This window comes from Pecten maximus, chromosome 14 (assembly GCF_902652985.1).
Source record: "Pecten maximus chromosome 14, xPecMax1.1, whole genome shotgun sequence".
Lineage (NCBI taxonomy): Eukaryota > Metazoa > Mollusca > Bivalvia > Pectinida > Pectinidae > Pecten > Pecten maximus.
This window is the reverse complement of record NC_047028.1, coordinates 24,511,330-24,530,655: the sequence shown is the minus strand read 5'-3', so window position 1 is coordinate 24,530,655 and position 19,326 is coordinate 24,511,330. Positions and strand designations below refer to the sequence as shown.

Genomic DNA, 19,326 nt, shown 5'->3' with positions numbered 1-19,326 from the left:
CTTGGGTTGATTGTGCCCCGTAATCAGCCAATGTCATTTATCTTAAGTTAAGGTCTCCTTGTAGTAGCAGGTGGCTACCTCACTGAATAATATTTGAAAGGCCCGTCAAATGCCATCCAGAGCACTAATTGTCTTGTCATAGGACATGTCCATGACAGCACAGACTGGTCAGTTTCTCAGCTTCCTGAGAAACAAACCATTACAGGAAAGGAGAGTCGAACCAAACACCTCATGTTCAAGAGGGAATACATAGGCTGACATTCTAACTTAATGAGCTATCGCAACCTCTACAACAAAACAGCATTTGTTACCATTTTTAAGGTAATTTCATGTGTTTTACTTCATCTGCCATATGTCAAGGAGGTCGACACACCTCATCTCACTCATTTGGAGTCTGGCGATGGGCTTATTATAGGATATCTAAATGCCATTTGTTGGTAACATTGCTGTACAGAAATAGATAGTGGTTCGATTATAACTAGGCATGGGCTTATTATAAGATAATATAAATAATAAAATATCCAAGTATAAACAATAAAATCTATTATATAGAGCTTCTATAGAATTTATAAATATTCTTGCAACCTTTGTAAGTATATAATGTTTTCCTGCAACAAAATTGGTCTCTTTTTTTTATAAGGTTTTTGTTTTCAATAACAATAATATCATGATATTCAATTCAAATTATTTTTTCTGCTTACAAACTGTCTTCATGTCATAACTAATACAGCTGAATACATTTTTTTAACTGACACTTACTTGCGCAATTTGCTGACAAGTTCCCCAAATGGTTTCTCCCAGCAATACATTTTGATAACCCGCATACCGGTGATGATTTCATTCATTACTTTCACTCTTTCATCTGTGTGAATTGCAGTTTTGTGCCTGCAAATAAAACAAAAGAAAACTGGAATGATATTTGGTTCTAAAATCATAAGTCTAAAAATGTTGTTTTCTCATCAAAGAAAACAAGTTTCAGCTTAACCAAGTATTTTTGACAGTTTTACCAGAGACAGAACAAACTACTGCATGATCCATATGATTTGATGACAAATTATTATTTTCTAGTCCACCCAGCTGCAAAAATGGGTACTCAAAGTTGGGAAGTAAGCCATTCCAATATCCTATATCAAAGTGAATCTTTGATCCTATTATTTTAACTGTAACTTCAGTTTCATGTCCATGAGTAACTCTATGTAGACTTAAAAACATAAGAACATTTTTATTTCAAATTTGGACTTTCGGAGAAAGTTTAACAATTATACAAAGCTGACCAATCAATGATGCTTAAGAAGTTGAACAAAGATGACTGCCACCATAGATTTACATCATGCATCAGTAGAAAATGTCACAGTTGATTATAAATGCTATATTCTTTGATAAGTGAAAATTTGTTTCAGCAGTTAAGTGAATATCTCAACCTCTTCAGAATTTTATCAAAAATCAAGTTTACCTGACCTACTATATAAACATATGGATACTGTACATATACATATTTTAGCTGTAATCATATTTAAAAGCTTTTTGTAATGAAAACTTTCCATTATATAATGATTGCGTTAACCGAGACAAGCACTAGGGGTATGCCAAATCATCATTGCAGTAATCTTTTTAAATTAGATATACGCCAAAATTTGTGTACACAAAAATAATGACACTTACAGTTCCCAAGTTTTTACGTGATATTCTCGCCTGGTTTTGATACTGTTTACCAGTAAACACCTGCATGTTTTTCACCCAAAGTTACGTACCTGAGTTTTGAGAAGAGTTTACCCATCCAACTCTGTACAGGAACTAGTAGAAGCAGTACAACAAATCCTGCTAACGTAGATGGACCGAGCTCCCGCCAGAGTATTATAAGTACTGGTATGGCCTGACAGGGCCCAACCCACAGGTAGTGAAGGAAAATGGCCGCCTGTCATAACAAGGTGTTAGTATTAACCGTGTGGAGCCCATTTAACTAATCTGTAATTACTGGTCAAATTTTTACCGGTAATGTTGGACTTTTTTGAAATGTCTGAAAAGTTGCTTGAAAGGCCACCTATAAAAAATAGTTATATGAAAGGATTAATGCTTACAGAAAACATTGTTGTTTTTTGTTTATGTTTAACTGATTGTGAAACTTTTATATAGATATTAAGGCCATGTTTTGATTCACATTTTAACATTTTTCATTGAATAAAAGCCTCGTTATAAAAACGACTTGCCTATAGAGACCACTTTTCCTGCTACCTTAAGTGACCTTTGTAGACAGGTCCAACTTTATCAAAATTTTCGGTTTTGTTATATTTAGTTACTTTTACATGTAATAATATTTTATTTATCACAATTAGCATTTTAATCAAAATCAAAGTATATGCCGATGAAATGATTGTTTTAATTTGAAGTTAACTTGGCTCAAACAAATACAAAATTCTGACCAGTAACCTATGACAACAATGGCCAATAATGGTTTAATTCTTTTCTGGGAAGATCACAATATGAAGTCTGAAAAAAGTGATTTATTTACAATTAAAAATGTGACCAGTCAATTACTGATTTCCCAAAACAAGACAATCATCCATTGTGTATCAGTGAGATAACAGACATGCTTTCTTGTGTAATTTTTAGTACAAATGGACTGAAAGAAATATGATAAACTTAGAGATATGAATGTATATATACATCTAGTATAAGTTAAACTTATACTTTTTTTTTAATGATTCATTGTTTTAAAATGCATTGTTTGCACCAGATATCATCAATTTTGTTAATGTCACACAAAATGATAATTATGACTGATCTTCTGATGGGTTAAATTTATTCACAAAAGAGGTGTGTCTAATGTCAGATATGTGTAGTAATGGTTATGAATGAAAAGGTTAAAACTTGCCATTATCTGCTTATTAAATTCTCATATTAAATTTCACCTCAATTTAAATACAGATAAATATGTTTCTCCTTACACTGGGGAATACAAAAATGGCATTTTCCTCGCCCCAAAGGGAATTATTAACATTTTCTTGAAATATTATCTTCGGGGCGAGGATTTTGCCATCAAGTTTTGAAGAATCACATTATATTCAGGAAAATGACATTGTCCTTAAAAAATGCCTCTTGTCCGAGGAAATTGACATTTTTGTCCGAGGAAATTGCCATTTTCCCGTCACGCCTGAGTGCTGCCAGGGTTTACCTGTGCAGCGGCGAGACGGCTAGCTAGCAGCACACGGCCGCCAGCTCGTTATCGACACACGTGTACGATTGACAACGCGGCCGACCACCACTGCATGTCGCGTAATCGGGCTTTACATGGAATGAAATCCTAAAATAAAAAAAGCTGTAACAACCATGCTATTAATAAACGTATCCGATATTTGCCTTACCTTTCTTATTTTAAATGGCACGGTTCGGTTCACGGTATTTTTTATCTCGCATCACGGTACGCTCATGATTCGGGCCGTCTCCGATTTTCTGCGCGGTAATTTGTATCGCCCATTTAAGTTTGATTTATATAGAAACTTTTCTTGGTCCGTGTTCAAAACAGGCGGTTTAAATTCATTTTAAATCGTTTCAGAATCAAAATTGTCGAGGCGAAGTGTTCCCGATCTACTGTCAGGAATCCTGTATTTTGATTGGCTGATGACGACTCACAGATCTAGGTTATTTCCTAACCTGAATAATGTTTCTCGCTGCTGCATTAAAGGCGTATTTTTGCTACAGATCGTACGGCGTACACCAATCATGCTTATCCTGCGTAAATCCCGGAGCCCTACACACTTGACCCCGACAGGATAAACTAATGGGGCACGCTGTAAATGATACGTATCGTACCGTGAGACAAGTATCTACGTATCGTAGCCATCGTGGAGGAAGCGTATCGTTACAGCCACATGATATTGATAAACATATCTAATATTTGCCTTTTCAAGTCTGATTTGTAAACTACAACGAATTACCACTAAGATGTATTTTACAGCCAAGGGTTCATCTCGTATAGATTGATATTTGTAGGCTGGTTTACAAGGTTTCAAGGTTTTATTGATATCACTTGACACACTAACGTGTGTAACAAGAGATCACATATATATACATAATAACAATGATACATGGCGTAAAGCTATACAATCTTACTATGTTCTATGCAATAAAAAATTGTGATAATTACAAAGAACTTTAAAGAATTTCAAAATTTTACCGATTAAACACTTGTATCTGAAATTTGTTTGTTTTAGTGTACTACCCATCGACAGCCATGCTCATTTCTGGCAAAAAACACACTTAATTGATTTTATTTGAGTATAAATACAGATTTAAAATGAAGACATTTTTTAAAAGATTCGCATTGTTTATTCAGATCACTATGACTTAAGGTTGGTTAAAATAAAAAAATATATATTACGAATAGATTATGTGACGTTTTTGATGTTTGTGTAACATTGAAGATAGTAGGTAAAATGACCTCAAAGGCTATTGAGATTGATTCCTTATAATTAGCATTATATTAGAAAGTGCCCAAATGCATTGCTGAAAGTCATAATTACGTAATCTATTATTAGTAGTGGTACTACAAACGTCCGTATTCTGCGCAATATAGAATGCCGATGTATTTATTGCAATGAATTTTGCGGGATTTTTTTTCGAGTAAACACTAGTGCTTTTTAAGGAGACTGCGTGGCCCTTAAAAGGGCTGTGATGGGTGGGTGGCCTTTTTATGATAATACCTATCTGCCTCATCGTCTGGATTGCATTTTCTATACTTTTTGTGAAGGCGAACTCCATCGTTACTGTCAGATGTGTGCCGTTCCTGCGTCGAATGACTTTGGTAGTGTCATGTCTCCAAATCTTCTACTGTAAACTTTGGTTAGTATTTTTTTTAGTAGAGACGCTTTCTTGTTGTAGTGTCGATCGTGACGCGGAAATAATCCGGCCTGAATGAATACAGCGCTGTATGCGGGAAAGTCACATTCGACGTAATGATGTCCAAGTGTTGGTAGCTTTAGTCCGTAATAACGTGAAACCATATTGTTTATAAAGTAACATAACTATAATTCTATTTTTCAATTTGTCATTCTCATTACAAAATTTGAAACGAAAACAATTGAAGCAGATATCTGGACAAGTGAACGTACATGATGGACAGATGAAGAGATTGAAAACAATGGCATACCAAAGTAAGTCCCATAAACTAAATGTAGTAGAGTGATTTAATGTAGTTTTTAATAAAATATATAAAACATTGATGCTGTGTTGTTTTGTTATATATATATATATATATATATACATGTATATGTATGCATGTATAGAAGACCAGTATGCAGTATTTTACCTGTAATATGCCCAACATGTACTTTAATTTAAATTTTCGAATGCAGTGGAACCACGAGAAATCTTCGAGTTATCCGAGTTATCCGGACAGAAAGACAAAAGTGGGTATATTTTAAGACACTGACCATGAATTATATTTATCCTTCAGTGCTTAGCAAACATGGTAGAATTGACGTTTTATCCGATTTAATAGACAGCACTGACCGGCGACTGTTTCATTTCTAAACGTAGATAAGTTCCGCTTGAGCGAGCGGGTAGATGAATTGTTGACTATCGTGTGTACTGTTATCGGCGACCGCCTTAAATCTCTATAAAAACCGCCCAAGGGGGAGGCAGACAAATCGTCACTATAGAACGGTTGCTTAAGTTATAGTAATTGAATGACTAGACGAGTGTATCACGAGATATTTCGGTGGGCGGTTACGAGTTCGCGTAGCGAACGAGTAACGCCCACCGAAATATCGAGTGTACACGAGTCTAGGAAATTCAATAAAATGGCTTGTATCATTGCCCGTCCATCGGCTGTCATTAAACTTCTAAAAACCAATCAGAATTGTCTCGGGTTTCTGAGTGAATTCCCCGCCAAAAACAATCAACGATCAATTAGGAGTACAGTTCCCGCCAAAAACGTTATCAGTTACATGTAGTTCAATGCGCACCCGACTTTGTAAGCGGTAAGCAGCAGGATGTCAACCCCTTCAGCTAGCTTAATGGTCAGTTTAAAGTACAGGGATTTCCTTTCATTACAAGGGGATGATTTTGACGACATTGTGTTATCTCAAGCATTCAAGGATATAGAAAACGAAGTGAAAGTTTTTGATGGGATTTCCGACATGTCGCTGACACCTAACGGGAAGGGGATGCAAAACATATTTAGGAGGACTGGAATACACCACATTACCAGCAAGAACAGACATTATTACAACCAAGAAGGTAAGTTATTTCTTAAATAAATGAGATAACGGTAAAGATGAAAATCAAATAATTCTTCAAACCCGATTTTAAAAATTATCTATTTGGATGGTACATAGGGACGTCGGGATTTCGCACGACACTAAATATTTAGCAAATAATCATACACATTCTGAAATCACGTTAAAAAAAAGGAGTAATCAATGAATAAAAAATATATTGCTCGAAAACCCCAAAACGAGTCCCTGTGCTGTGGCCCTATTGATTCAGCATGAACATGTAGTTTATTTAAATCAATTTGACCTAGATCGATTATGATTTAATGATTTCAAGTTACTTGATTTCAAGTAAATTCATTTTTCTATAATGTTTTGTCATCAAAAAACTTGAATTCTATGAGAATATATTAGATTGTTTTTTTTTCGAGATGCGAGTTATGTCTGATATTTCGAGAATCTTTTTTTAAAACCTTTCTAAACCATGTCTAATACGACAACTTGTTAGCCCATCCTACCATGTCTTTAGGATAACATCTAGTAATAACTTGTTTTCCCCCACTGACTTGCAGGTGACCGATGTATTCCGGAGTACTTTGATATGTACAATGATGTTTATACAGGAGACTTCTCGGAGGAACCCCCATTTGTTATGGAAGACAGGTCGTCGGTGTAAACAAACCAAAACAACATGTGAAAGTGAAAGGAAATTACACACAACTTACACTATTGTACAAATGCGGCGAACTGGACAACTGTTACGCGTTATGTTAAATTTGTGAACAGGGAATCGTATACATAATATTTGTAACCAAACATGTTTTTTTTCAAGTTTTAATAACACCTATGTACTACAGACCCTATTCGGCATTGATACAAAAACATCGAGATCGCTGTAAACACTTGCGCTTGACCAGAAAAAAATCAAACGTTACAATGTTTATTTTACTCACCTGTATGTAATTGGGTCTTAAAACGACCAACAGCCACATAATTATTTCAATACAATGATTAATAAAAAAAATGTACGGTTATTACAATGTTCAAGCCCAGATAGGCCTAGATAATCTGATCACTTGTGTATTAATCCGTCACAGCGCCACCTAGGAAGGGCGATCACACGTAACGGTAAAACCAAAATCCGGCACATGCTGGCTTGTTACGAACAATGAAGGACTGGATGTTTATTTTACCTTCCGGTCAGTGCAAAGTTTTCTAAGAGATTAATAGCCATTCTACTCACCTGTGGATACACTGGTCAGTAAACAAAAGATCGATAATTACGTATACACACGCAAATGGCCAGTTTGACACGAATTACCGTAAGCTGTTCACGGCTCGGTGCACCAGGTAAATTTTTAGACACGACCAACTGGTCATAATTGTGGGGGTAATTAACGTTAATTAGTGGTCGTTGGGACTGCACAAGGTGGTCGTAATACGGAATAGCGGGGTGGTCGTAATAGTGAAGCGACCAATACAAAGATATAGAGAGAAAAAATCGGGACTGAAAAAAAAGTGCCCGTAATAGCGGGGTGGTCGTAAGGTGAGGTTTCACTGTATAATATATAGAGGACACGGCCTTCAGCTTTAATTTTCTGTGATCGGATTGACATGAGGACACTGAAGTTTAATAATTACATTAAATAGAACTAACCTTGACTTTTTGCATAGACAAATTGGAAATGATTGTATGCCTTGAAGTTTTTGTTTCATTAAAGTTGAAAATTACGGAAATAAACTAATGGTTCTGTGAGTTTTTGACTGTATACGTTGCTGTATACCTTCGGTAGCCAATAACATCCAAATTTGGGGAGTTAGTGTACACTTTGATGTACAACAACTTCCTAGTATGTGAAGTTATTGGACAACTAAGCTCCGCCTCTTAACTGGGTATTGGGATTTATTGTACACGCAACTTCACAGGAAAAATAGGTAGACCATGATACACACTTACTGTTCATAAAACTGATAATACTGATTGATACTTTTTGTGTTGACAATCAGGGTAAGTTCATGCAAGGCCAGTATCGTTTCTTTATTATAACAAAATTATTAACGCAAATCCATATAAAAAGATATTTAAACTTTAATTTAAACCTTTTAGTTATAGGCTGTAATAATTTGAATAATGATTTAATTAAATATTGAAATAACTTCCCTATAATGAAATCTGCATAAATGGTTATATCTGCATTGCTAACTTCACTTTGAAATATCTTTTTTTTTTCAAATTTTTGCTAAGAAAAACATCATTAAAAACTTACTGAAATCAATGCTGTAAATAGACCCCTGTGGAGAACCTATTTAATTGAAATGCAGAGGGACCTCACCAGGTGTTCCGATTGACACACCTGATGACCAATTTTCACGTATGCCTCCGGGTATAGAAGAAGTGGTGGTAGGCCGATCTTCACGACTCGGTGCACAAATATAATAAAGTGGAGTCTCTAATCCAACTTGTAGCTCTAGTCTGCCTTAGTTTGTTGCCAATACCAATAGTCTTTTTTTTTTTGTCTATCAAACATGGTTTTTTTTTCTTTTATTTTATCAGTCATTTTATCAATCGAGTTTTAAACAATAATAATGTTCATTGATTTAAAGGAAAGTTATTAGTTTAAAAGATCCACATGACCCATAACGTGAACAGGTTACTTTGATTCATAATAAAAAAGATAAGATTCCGTTTTCAGAAAATGCAGATGTCAATTAACAAATGCTGCATGCATTGTACAGTATATTACTCTCCGATTGGACAGCTAGTATATACTATTCACGACTGTCTAGGTCCAAGCTCATTTAATTTATTGACGTTTTAAGCATTTATTTTAAACATTTACAGATTTCAGATTTTATTGATCACTATGAAATCACACATTTCTTACTTCCAATTTTAATCCGGAAGATTTTCAACAACGTGGAGAGAAGTTCGGGTCAGTCATCCGTGTCGACAACTGATCAGCTTGCCCGCTTACACGTTGTCAAAGCAACCGCTGCGAGGTCTTGGCCCCAGGCATTTACCTGTGCAGCTCAGTTTTTGTAACCGTACTTTGTTTTTCACTACTTCGATTTTAAAGAACGGATTATAGACTGGCCCTGTTTTTGTTTCAAACCTTAAGCAACTGATAACTAGGGTATCAACAAATGCTATTCCGTAGTTAGAACGAGTCCATAAAAACATACGCAACCAAGATAAGATTATTATTGATCTGGAGTAAACATCACAAAACACCTTTGTGCCACTTTTACATTCTGTAGGGTAATGATTACGTAAATGTACAGTAGCGGGACGTAGCTCATGTGTACTGTTTGAAGGTCACCATGACTAGTCCTAACCCTATATGATGGTCCTCTTTAAATTTCGTTTATTTAAAATTGTAGAAGGAATGAAACGTAAACCAAAACAATAATAAAAAAAAGAAACATGTCAAATTGATATTCACAAAAACATACCAAATCATTGATGAGTTGTCAATTAAACGTTTCCAAGTGTATGTAATCAAGGGAAATATCGCGTCCTCGACAAATTTATTCACAAAGTCCACGAAATTCAGCAGTCCGGAAAACTCGTAATCCAGACGGTTTGTGCTGGGACCAACAGTGTCCGGATTATCTTCGGTCTATTGTACTGTAATTATTGGCTCATGCATTTGATCCGATGAAGGAATTATGGTATGTGTTTTAGTGGACAATGGATTATTGACGTTTATAATGTATTGGATGTGTAAGAATACGACATGTATAAGTTTTTAATTGTATTTAAAGATAAATATTGTGTAGATCGTTTAGAACATTGTTTTATGATATAACCTTATGTAGTATCTTCATCTCAATCTTATATTTCTAGATATGTCTTTCTTCCTACCACTTTCTTTGCTTTCTTTGTAATCATAAATATAAGGTGTCGCTTTCACTATCTTTGTAATATGAATTTTAGGGAAAGGGATTTTATAAGTTGGTAAAAATCTTTTGCCATATCCAATTGTGTGTAAACGATGATATATATATCTTAAGATAAGAAAAATATATAAAGAGGGTTGGTCATTTCCCGCTTATCCTGACCTAGGCCACCGATAGTCTGGACTAAACAATCAATACCATATGAAATAAAGTAAAATTGATACATTAAATATGAATTTTACACTACCCATCCATATATGCCTGTTGTCGTCGCTGCAGTTCATTTACATTTTACCGTGAATGATACGGGGTAAATCGGTTAAGTTATGATTTTGACTTTTTTTTTATGTAAGTGGAAATTTTCTATCTCAGCATTAAAGTAATCAACAGACAAGCACGATAAGTGTGGTGTTGTAGGAATATCCGACACACACAACGCCAATTGACGGGTATTATTTATGTTCAAAGATGAGTCAAGAATCCACTTAGATAGCATTTACGGCCGTAGCAGGACGTATCGTCGTGTATGAGAGAGATTCTGAGATATCTGCGTCGAAGGACGACGTTCTCTTGGTGGTTGCAGTGTCATGGCTTGTGGAGAGATCACTGCCCATGGGATCTCTGCCCATGGCAGAACTTCTCTTGTAAGGCACAGGTATAATTTCACTGAAATTCAATACAGAGATATAATGATTAATCATTGTACAACATGTTGTGCCCTTCATCCGTGCCCAAAAATGTTAAGTTACGCTACAGCAAGACAAGGAGACATTTCAAGTGCAAGTTATTCTGAGTAAGAAATAGAACGCATAAACTAACGAACCGGATATTTTCAATATTACGAGTATTGGAATCCAAAACAATAAGCAAAAACAATACAATGTAATTCCAGTAACAGTAATAATCAGAAAATTACAAGAAATAACGTAAACAGGGTCCATGCCTATAATCATGACTAACATAATATTACCGTGACGTGAAATGGCGTGGATATTGAAAAAAAACACCAGTATTGATTTTTACGCGATATGAAACTTGTCTTTATGTGAATTAAAGCATACCATGACCCATAACGTCAATCGATGGAAAAGACGCCTTGAAAATGCAATATTCTGTGCCATTTTACGTCACGGTTATGTTTGTCACATTAATAGACCTTGTCCCTATCATTTCAAAGAGTTAACGATTGTCTACTTGAGTACACATTTAAAACACAACCCGTCTCGTAGACGAACATTTTCGTGTAAAATACAATACATGCACCATATTTTTTATTTGAGTTTCAAACATTTATACATATGTATACGTTTTAAGTACAATAAATTACAGGAAATAACGTTCAAAATGATGTCCTGTATCCAGCTTACGCTGAGGGGCTTTTTCATTAACGCACCAAACAAAATCGCATTCATCTTATGGCCGGGCGACAAACCTCTTAAAAACGAACACGGGAATCACTGGCTGACATTAAATCTTTATTTCAATTCTCTCTTTCACAAGATTATATATACAGAGAAAAACATACATGTATACATTTCCGATAAATAGCTGTGGGAAAACAATGTGGAGGCCTCCTTGGAATAAACAAGCATGATATATGTTATTCCGATGTGAACGCACTATTACATATAGGGACATTAGCATGCACATTAAGGACAAATCTTCACGTCTGCATTTATATATCTTTGTTGTTCGGAACTTCGGAATTTTATTTAGTCCCAACAAATACCAGAGACATATATCTATGTCTCTGCAAATACGAACCGTACACGGCGTACGTATTTTCACCCATGTTCTGCAGTAAAAAAAAAAATAATAACTACGGGACACGGCGCAATACAAACAGTAGAGAAAAGAACGAACATCTTAAAAAAAACTATTTTTTGTTTTCGTTCGTGTCACTGTACTGTAGAGATTTCAATTTCAGACTTTGATTCGGTCTCAACAGTGCACAATAAACTACGGAAAACTATAATGAGTAGGTCCTAGCCATTTACAAATCGGGCATGAAAAGGCAAATATTAGATATGTTTATTAATATCATGTGGTTGTAACTAGTGCTGCAACGACACGCTTCCCTCACGATACGATAGGTAGATACTTGTCTCGCGATACGATATGACGGTACAGCGTGCCCCATTAGTTGGCTCCGGGATTTACGCAGGATAAGCATGATTGGTGTACGCCGTACGATCTGTAGCAAAAATACGCCTTTAATGCAGCAGCGAGAAACATTATTCAGGTTAGGAAATAACCTAGATCTGTGAGTCGTCATCAGCCAATCAAAATACAGGATTCCTGACAGTAGATCGGGAACACTTCGCCTCGACAATTTTGATTCTGAAACGATTTAAAATGAATTTAAACCGCCTGTTTTGAACACGGATCCAGAAAAGTTTCTATATAAATCAAACTTAAATGGGCGATACAAATTACCGCGCAGAAAATCGGAGACGGCCCGAATCATGAGCGTACCGTGATGCGAGATAAAAAATACCGTGAACCGAACCGTGCCATTTAAAATAAGAAAGGTAAGGCAAATATCGGATACGTTTATTAATAGCATGGTTGTTACAGCTTTTTTTATTTTAGGATTTCATTCCATGTAAAGCCCGATTACGCGACATGCAGTGGTGGTCGGCCGCGTTGTCAATCGTACACGTGTGTCGATAACGAGCTGGCGGCCGTGTGCTGCTAGCTAGCCGTCTCGCCGCTGCACAGGTAAACCCTGGCAGCACTCAGGCGTGACGGGAAAATGGCAATTTCCTCGGACAAAAATGTCAATTTCCTCGGACAAGAGGCATTTTTTAAGGACAATGTCATTTTCCTGAATATAATGTGATTCTTCAGAACTTGATGGCATAATCCTCGCCCCGAAGATAATATTTCAAGAAAATGTTAATAATTCCCTTTGGGGCGAGGAAAATGCCATTTTTGTATTCCCCAGTGTAAGGAGAAACATATTTATCTGTATTTAAATTGAGGTGAAATTTAATATGAGAATGTAATAAGCAGATAATGGCAAGTTTTAACCTTTTCATTCATAACCATTACTACATATCTGACATTAGACACAGCTCTTTTGTGAATAAATTTAACCCATCAGAAGATCAGTCATAATTATCATTTTGTGTGACATTAACAAAATTGATGATATCTGGTGCAAACAATGCATTTTAAAACAATGAATCATTAAAAAAAAAGTATAAGTTTAACTTATACTAGACAAATTTTCAATGACAAAGATATTTCAGTATTTTCAAAAACTAGATGAACATTACTTTTGTTACTATGCATGTAAATCTGATATTTTTATTAATCAACAATTCTTCTCATAACAATTAAATCTTCTTTCTTTTATATAATATATACATTCATAATTAATAGTTTTTATCCTAAATATCTTTATGACAAGTGTAAATATTTTACATGATTCATCATAACAGACTTTCTGTCATGAAATTCAAGGGCTTTTCTAAGACTTTTCAGGGGCATTGACAGTTACATAACACATTATAAAGTCTTATAGGGGGGTGGGCTTATCCCCAGTAAAATACAGTATTTCAACACCAAAGACCTGAATTCAAGGACTTTTCAATGACTTTATGCCAAATTCCAAGACTTTCACAGCATGACACTGAATTCTAAGTCTTTCAAGGCAAGCGCTGAAATTCAAGGACATTTCATATCAATTGGAAGACAAATAACTAATAAAGTGACTGAGCTTGTCAAGGTTTGTGACAAATGTTTAAGTGAACTCTTGGGGGCTCTCATTTGGTTACTTTTTTCATATGAAACCTCTTTCGATTTGGACTTGAAAGCCACCGGCATACGGTCAGTACCTGGCAACTGCCCCACGTAGGTTTCGAACTCGCAACCCAGTGGTGGAGGGCCAGTGATAAAGTGTCGGTACACCTTAACCACTCGGCCACCTGCTGAAATGGCAGGAAATTTCTTGCCCCCAATTCATTATATTATGTTTTGTGTATTTATTTCTTATGTAGATGATAACCTTGGGATCGCTCAAGCTTGGGGGTCCCCCAATCTGAAACATCTTAGCCGAGCCGTCTGCTATAGCTACCAGCTGCTAATTACTCGGTGGCTTGAGATCGCTCAAGCTAGGGATCTCTCCTTTCTTTATTCAGTCATAGCTAGCTAAGCTTGTGATCGCTCAAGCTCGGGGGTTGCTTGCCCCACTAGTATCAATAGTATTTTAATTGTTTAGGTGTATCATTTTTAGTAGAGAGTCAAATTTTATCATGTAATAGTGTTAGTTGTGTTGATGTAGCTTAGTTTAAGAATGAGCAGCCCTTAAGAATGCCAAAAAATTTCATAATTAATATGTGCCTGAACAAGTTATTGGTTCCATTAAATACATTTTTGAACTTTCAAACTGTTTGTTGTGTTGTGTATAAAGTGAACATTAATATCCCTTTAAAAGTGCTGTTAGATGTCCTCCATGCACTGTATATAAATGCTGTTATGACAAAACTAGAGTGAAACAGACTGAAGTAGACAACAACACTGACATGTTTTCATAATAAATTTATATAAAACATGGTTTACCTACATATCTATACATATTTTTACATTTTTATTTTCATTTTCAAACTTTCGTTTAAGGCTGAAGACATAAAAGATTGATTGCTTTTATTTACCCAGCAAAATGGCACATATACCAGCTGGGCTTTTTCTGATGGCTTTTTGGGGCAGGAAACAATCCCCTTTCCCAATTGAAATTATTTCATACTCGAGTCAAATTTCCAAAATTTTCTGTTAAACTTCTGAAAAAATCTTTCTCAATTCACTCATTTTATTTCCAAAATGAGACAAAAAGGCCCCAACCCAAACCAGAGAAAAAAAGTCCTGCATACCAACTGTACTAAGATATATTACTGTACTCATCCGTACAAGCCAATGTAACCAACATATTTACTCAGCCTCAGAGTAGAGGATGGTTTATTTTGCAGGACAATAGAACTGAATTTTGTTAATGCTTTAAAAAAAATACTGTAAGCTTTATTTATTATACAACAATTAAGGGGCATCTAAACAGCAAATCCAGCCAAAACAGTTGATATTTTACAAGGCTATACATCCCTACTAGGATGCAATTTAATAGAAGTAACTTGATAAAATTTTGATATGTATCATGTCAAACTTTGGGCCTTGCTGTTGTCATTCAATTTGTTCAGTAGTTCGTAAATTTCAACAAAACATGAGAAAAATGCATGTTTCAGGGGGACATAATTAACTCATTCGTATCTCATTTATTGTGCAAAACAGTCATGTCGTTTTGCTCACAAGGGTCTAAAGCACAAACTAGGAGCATTGATTTGACTAGATTGGACTTTATTATATGTATTTACACTGATTTTATTTAGACCTTGAAATGCAAATGGCGGTTGTGAATAAGATCAGATAATTATGGCATATAAGAAGGTATTTCAAACGCCAAAAATGCTCATATTAGATACTATAGAGAACTCTAGACATGGCAGGAAGACTGTTTTTAGGAAAAAATGTTCATCCGTTGAGTTTGGGGTAAAAGACATATATTTCTGAAAAAGGCCCAAAACTCACCAGTTTGACAATTTGTCTTAAAATGGTCATTCTTACTATAATCAGATGTCTTAAATGTATGATATAGGAGCATTTTTAATGGCTGGAATGCCTCCCTTTATGCCATATTTGTGTAATATCATCCACAGCCGCCATTTGCATTTCAAGGTCAAAACTAAATATGTGTTTATACCTATATAAAGTCAACTCCGGTCAAACAAATGCTCCTACCCTGTGCTATAGACACCTGTGAGCATAACAGCTCGACTATTTTTCAGGTTTGGTTATTTTTGTGACTTAGAATTATTCCATGCTACAACTTACCACAAAGTAACTCTATAGAAGAAATTGTTAGCATCTACATCAAATTAGTTGTGATTTTAAGACACTACATGTCCAAACAAACATTTTGGTATATCACATGACTATTTTTGTGCAAATTGTAAGCTATTTATTCGTGTTTGAAATTCAACATTATTCTGCTATATAGATGACCCTTAAGAAACAAGTTAACATATCCACTTATATTAATCACTCTTGTTGACCACCATGGAAGCCTGTGTAGGGTATTACAGTGGTTGGTCAGGGGACCCCATATCTTTTCACATTGGGGAATAAAACCCTGGCTGTCTAGTTAAAAGGAGAGTGTGTCATTAACACTATACCACCTGACCACAGTTTCAACAAATTGCAAAAGCCAAGGGTATAGACATTTTACCGGTAAGGGTAGACATTTAACCAAAAAGGGTAAAATTTTTACCATTCAGGTTAGGCTTTTTACCAATAAGGGTAAGAATTTTACAATTAAGGTTAAGTATTTTACCAATAAGAGTAGACATTTTCCAAGAAGAGTAGACATTTTGCCAATAAGGGTAGACATTTTATCAATATGGGTAGACATTTTACCAATAAGGGTAGACATTTTACCAAGAAGAGTAGACATTTTACCAAGAAGAGTAGACATTTTACCAAGAGTAGACATTTTACCAAGAAGGGTAGACATTTTATCAATATGGGTAGACATTTTATCAATACGGGTACACATTTTTTCAATAAGGGTAGACATTTTATCAATATGGGTAGACATTTTACCAAGAAGAGTAGACATTTTACCAATAAGGGTAGACATTTTATCAATATGGGTAGACATTTTATCAATATGGGTAGACATTTTACCAATAAGGGTAGACATTTTATCAATATGGGTAGACATTTTATCAATATAGGTAGACATTTTACCAATAAGGGTAGATATTTTATCAATATGGGTAGACATTTTACAAACAAGGATAGACCAATAAGGGTAGACTTTTTACCAATAAGGTTAGGAATTTTATCAATAAGGGTAGACATTTTACCAATAAGGGTAGGTATTTTACCAATAAGGGTAGACATTTTATCAATAAGGTTAGACATTTTACCAATAAGAGTAGACATTTTACCAATAAGGATAGACATTTTACCAAAAAGGATAGACATTTGACATTTTACCAATAAGGGTAGGCATTTTACCACTAAGGATAGACATTTTACCAATAAGGATAGAAATTTGACATTTTACCAATAAGGGTAGGCATTTTACCAATAAGGCTAAGCTTTTTACAAGACAATGGTTTTATATATATACAGGAACCTAACTCTTCACATGTTACCATGCAGAGGAAGTGTTTAATGACAGCTTGTACAATCAAACATTACAGGGTTTTGCATTAAAAGTCACTTTCTCCGGACTAGGTGAATATTTCAACATCAAATGCCATCCTACTTTTCAAACTATTTGTTCTCAATGTTTTATATTACTAGGGAAAACTTTTCTGTTTTAAAACAATAAAATTATCCTCAATTTAAACGGTATATCCTATGTACAATTAGCTGAGTCTTATGTACCATATTCACCAATACATTAACTGTTGTTAATTAACTTCCAAAGAATATAAACAACTGTGTTAATTGGTTAATAATAGAACATAAACAAGTGACAATATCAAACAACAGATGGTGATAACATTGTTTCTGAACAATCATGAATTCTCTACAGAATATCGTACATTATCATGAACTCCGCCGATTTCAAACTGATTATAAGCATTATATTCATTCTTCTTGGCCATTGTAGCGAACAGCACTTAACAAATTCATGATTGAATGATTTTTTAGTTGTTTTTAGCTTTGTGTTAGTCACCCAAACAAAGTTTTGTAGAACAAATGAAAGTTATATTTTGCCAAAAATTTTACCTCAATTTTGTAAATAATTTGCCCATAAAGCTTTGTGCCAGAATGAGGATGAAAAGGAGACATATTCCTGCTAGTGATGAAGGTCCCATAAGGAGCCACAGGATGATCAGGACTGCGATCACCTGACACGGACCGATCAATAGGAAGTGGAGGAATAAAACTGCCTGGAGGTCGAGTCAAGGTCAGAGTTAAAAAGAAATTTGCTTTTTTTTGTTTTTACTATAGTACATATATATCACTTGAAATAATGTAACTTTCTCATAACTAATGACATAACAATCAATGCTTGCTAACAAGAGCAGATAACTCTGTATTAAAAGATGATGGGATGGACACAAAGCCTGCTGCTCAATCCATTGGTTTAATCAATAAAATATATATTTGAATTGAAATACAGTTTATAAACGGTAGGACCATATATTTAAGGAAATGAGTCATTTACCTGAATGCTTCAATATCTTTGTTTTAAATATTTTGGTTAAATACAATCATTTCTAGAATTTGTAGGATCACATGACATTTAAAAATACAGATGACAATCATTAATCTGGTCACTTCAATATATTTATATGTAACTTTTGGTCTAATAAACAATTATTTTAGGATACTGTAAGTAAGTTGTTAATTTGTTGGTGTCGATTAGGAGATATTTCAATACTTTGGGTGCCATGTTATGCATTTTTGTGACAAACAGTGTATATGTTGTCAAATGTTTACTGTTTTAAAGGTTAACAACTACACAAACATCACACCTCGGATGTCATGTCTTCTTCACTAAACAATACAAAGACCGAATTATGCGAAAGACTTACTGTATCAAACCTGTTGACGTCATTTGACATCAGATTGACAATCTGTCCAGTGGTTGTTTGACCCAGGGCTGTGTTACTTAGTCGCAGTGACTGAAACATATAAACATATGTTAAAATAACAGTCTGTAGTACTGTAGGTTGCTCTATAAATTCTACCACGTTTGCTATGCAATGCCAGATTTGATTGGTTTAAAACCGTGTATTATTTGCCAGTAATACACTCTCGTGACAATAATACACGCTCGTGAGTCACGGCTGTTACAATGATATGTATCTAATATTCCCTAGGTGATAACACGGTTACTGTAGCCGAGTGGGCTAATGGGCTAGTCTTTTCTCAGCTTACCAACATGAAGCAAGTTCTAATCCTACTCGGACTCAGATATTTTGCAATTTTGATTAATAACTCAGGCCTTCGGCCTTCGTCATTAATTTAATTGCAAAATATCCTCGTCCTCGTTCTATATCCTGCAACAATACACGAATCATCGTTAATTATTTCTTAAATAACATTGAAACCTGTGGAATCAAGCCTCTGAGTATTCTAACATCCTGAAAAAGAGTTTACATATGAATCTTTATAATCTAAAACCTGTATTATGTGA

At 35.0% G+C, this 19,326-nt stretch overlaps 1 protein-coding gene and 1 long non-coding RNA gene across 4 annotated transcripts in view; one reads left to right on the top strand and one right to left on the bottom strand.

Annotated features, from left to right (window-relative positions):
* The window catches only part of LOC117342887 (multidrug resistance-associated protein 4-like), a 151,449-nt gene that overhangs the window by 113,250 nt on the left and 18,873 nt on the right, over window positions 1-19,326 (bottom strand). For all 3 annotated transcript variants that reach the window (XM_033905174.1, XM_033905175.1, XM_033905177.1), the window contains exons 5-7: window positions 18,722-18,811; window positions 1,752-1,915; window positions 760-885 (exon numbers count right to left, since the gene is read on the bottom strand). In XM_033905174.1, coding sequence (XP_033761065.1) covers window positions 760-885; window positions 1,752-1,915; window positions 18,722-18,811 — 380 coding nt within the window. The remainder of the gene's footprint in view (window positions 1-759; window positions 886-1,751; window positions 1,916-18,721; window positions 18,812-19,326) is intronic.
* LOC117342888 lies at window positions 2,960-11,944 on the top strand. The gene is made up of 2 exons (XR_004535923.1): window positions 2,960-6,237; window positions 6,785-11,944. It is a non-coding gene; the product is annotated as an uncharacterized LOC117342888 (long non-coding RNA).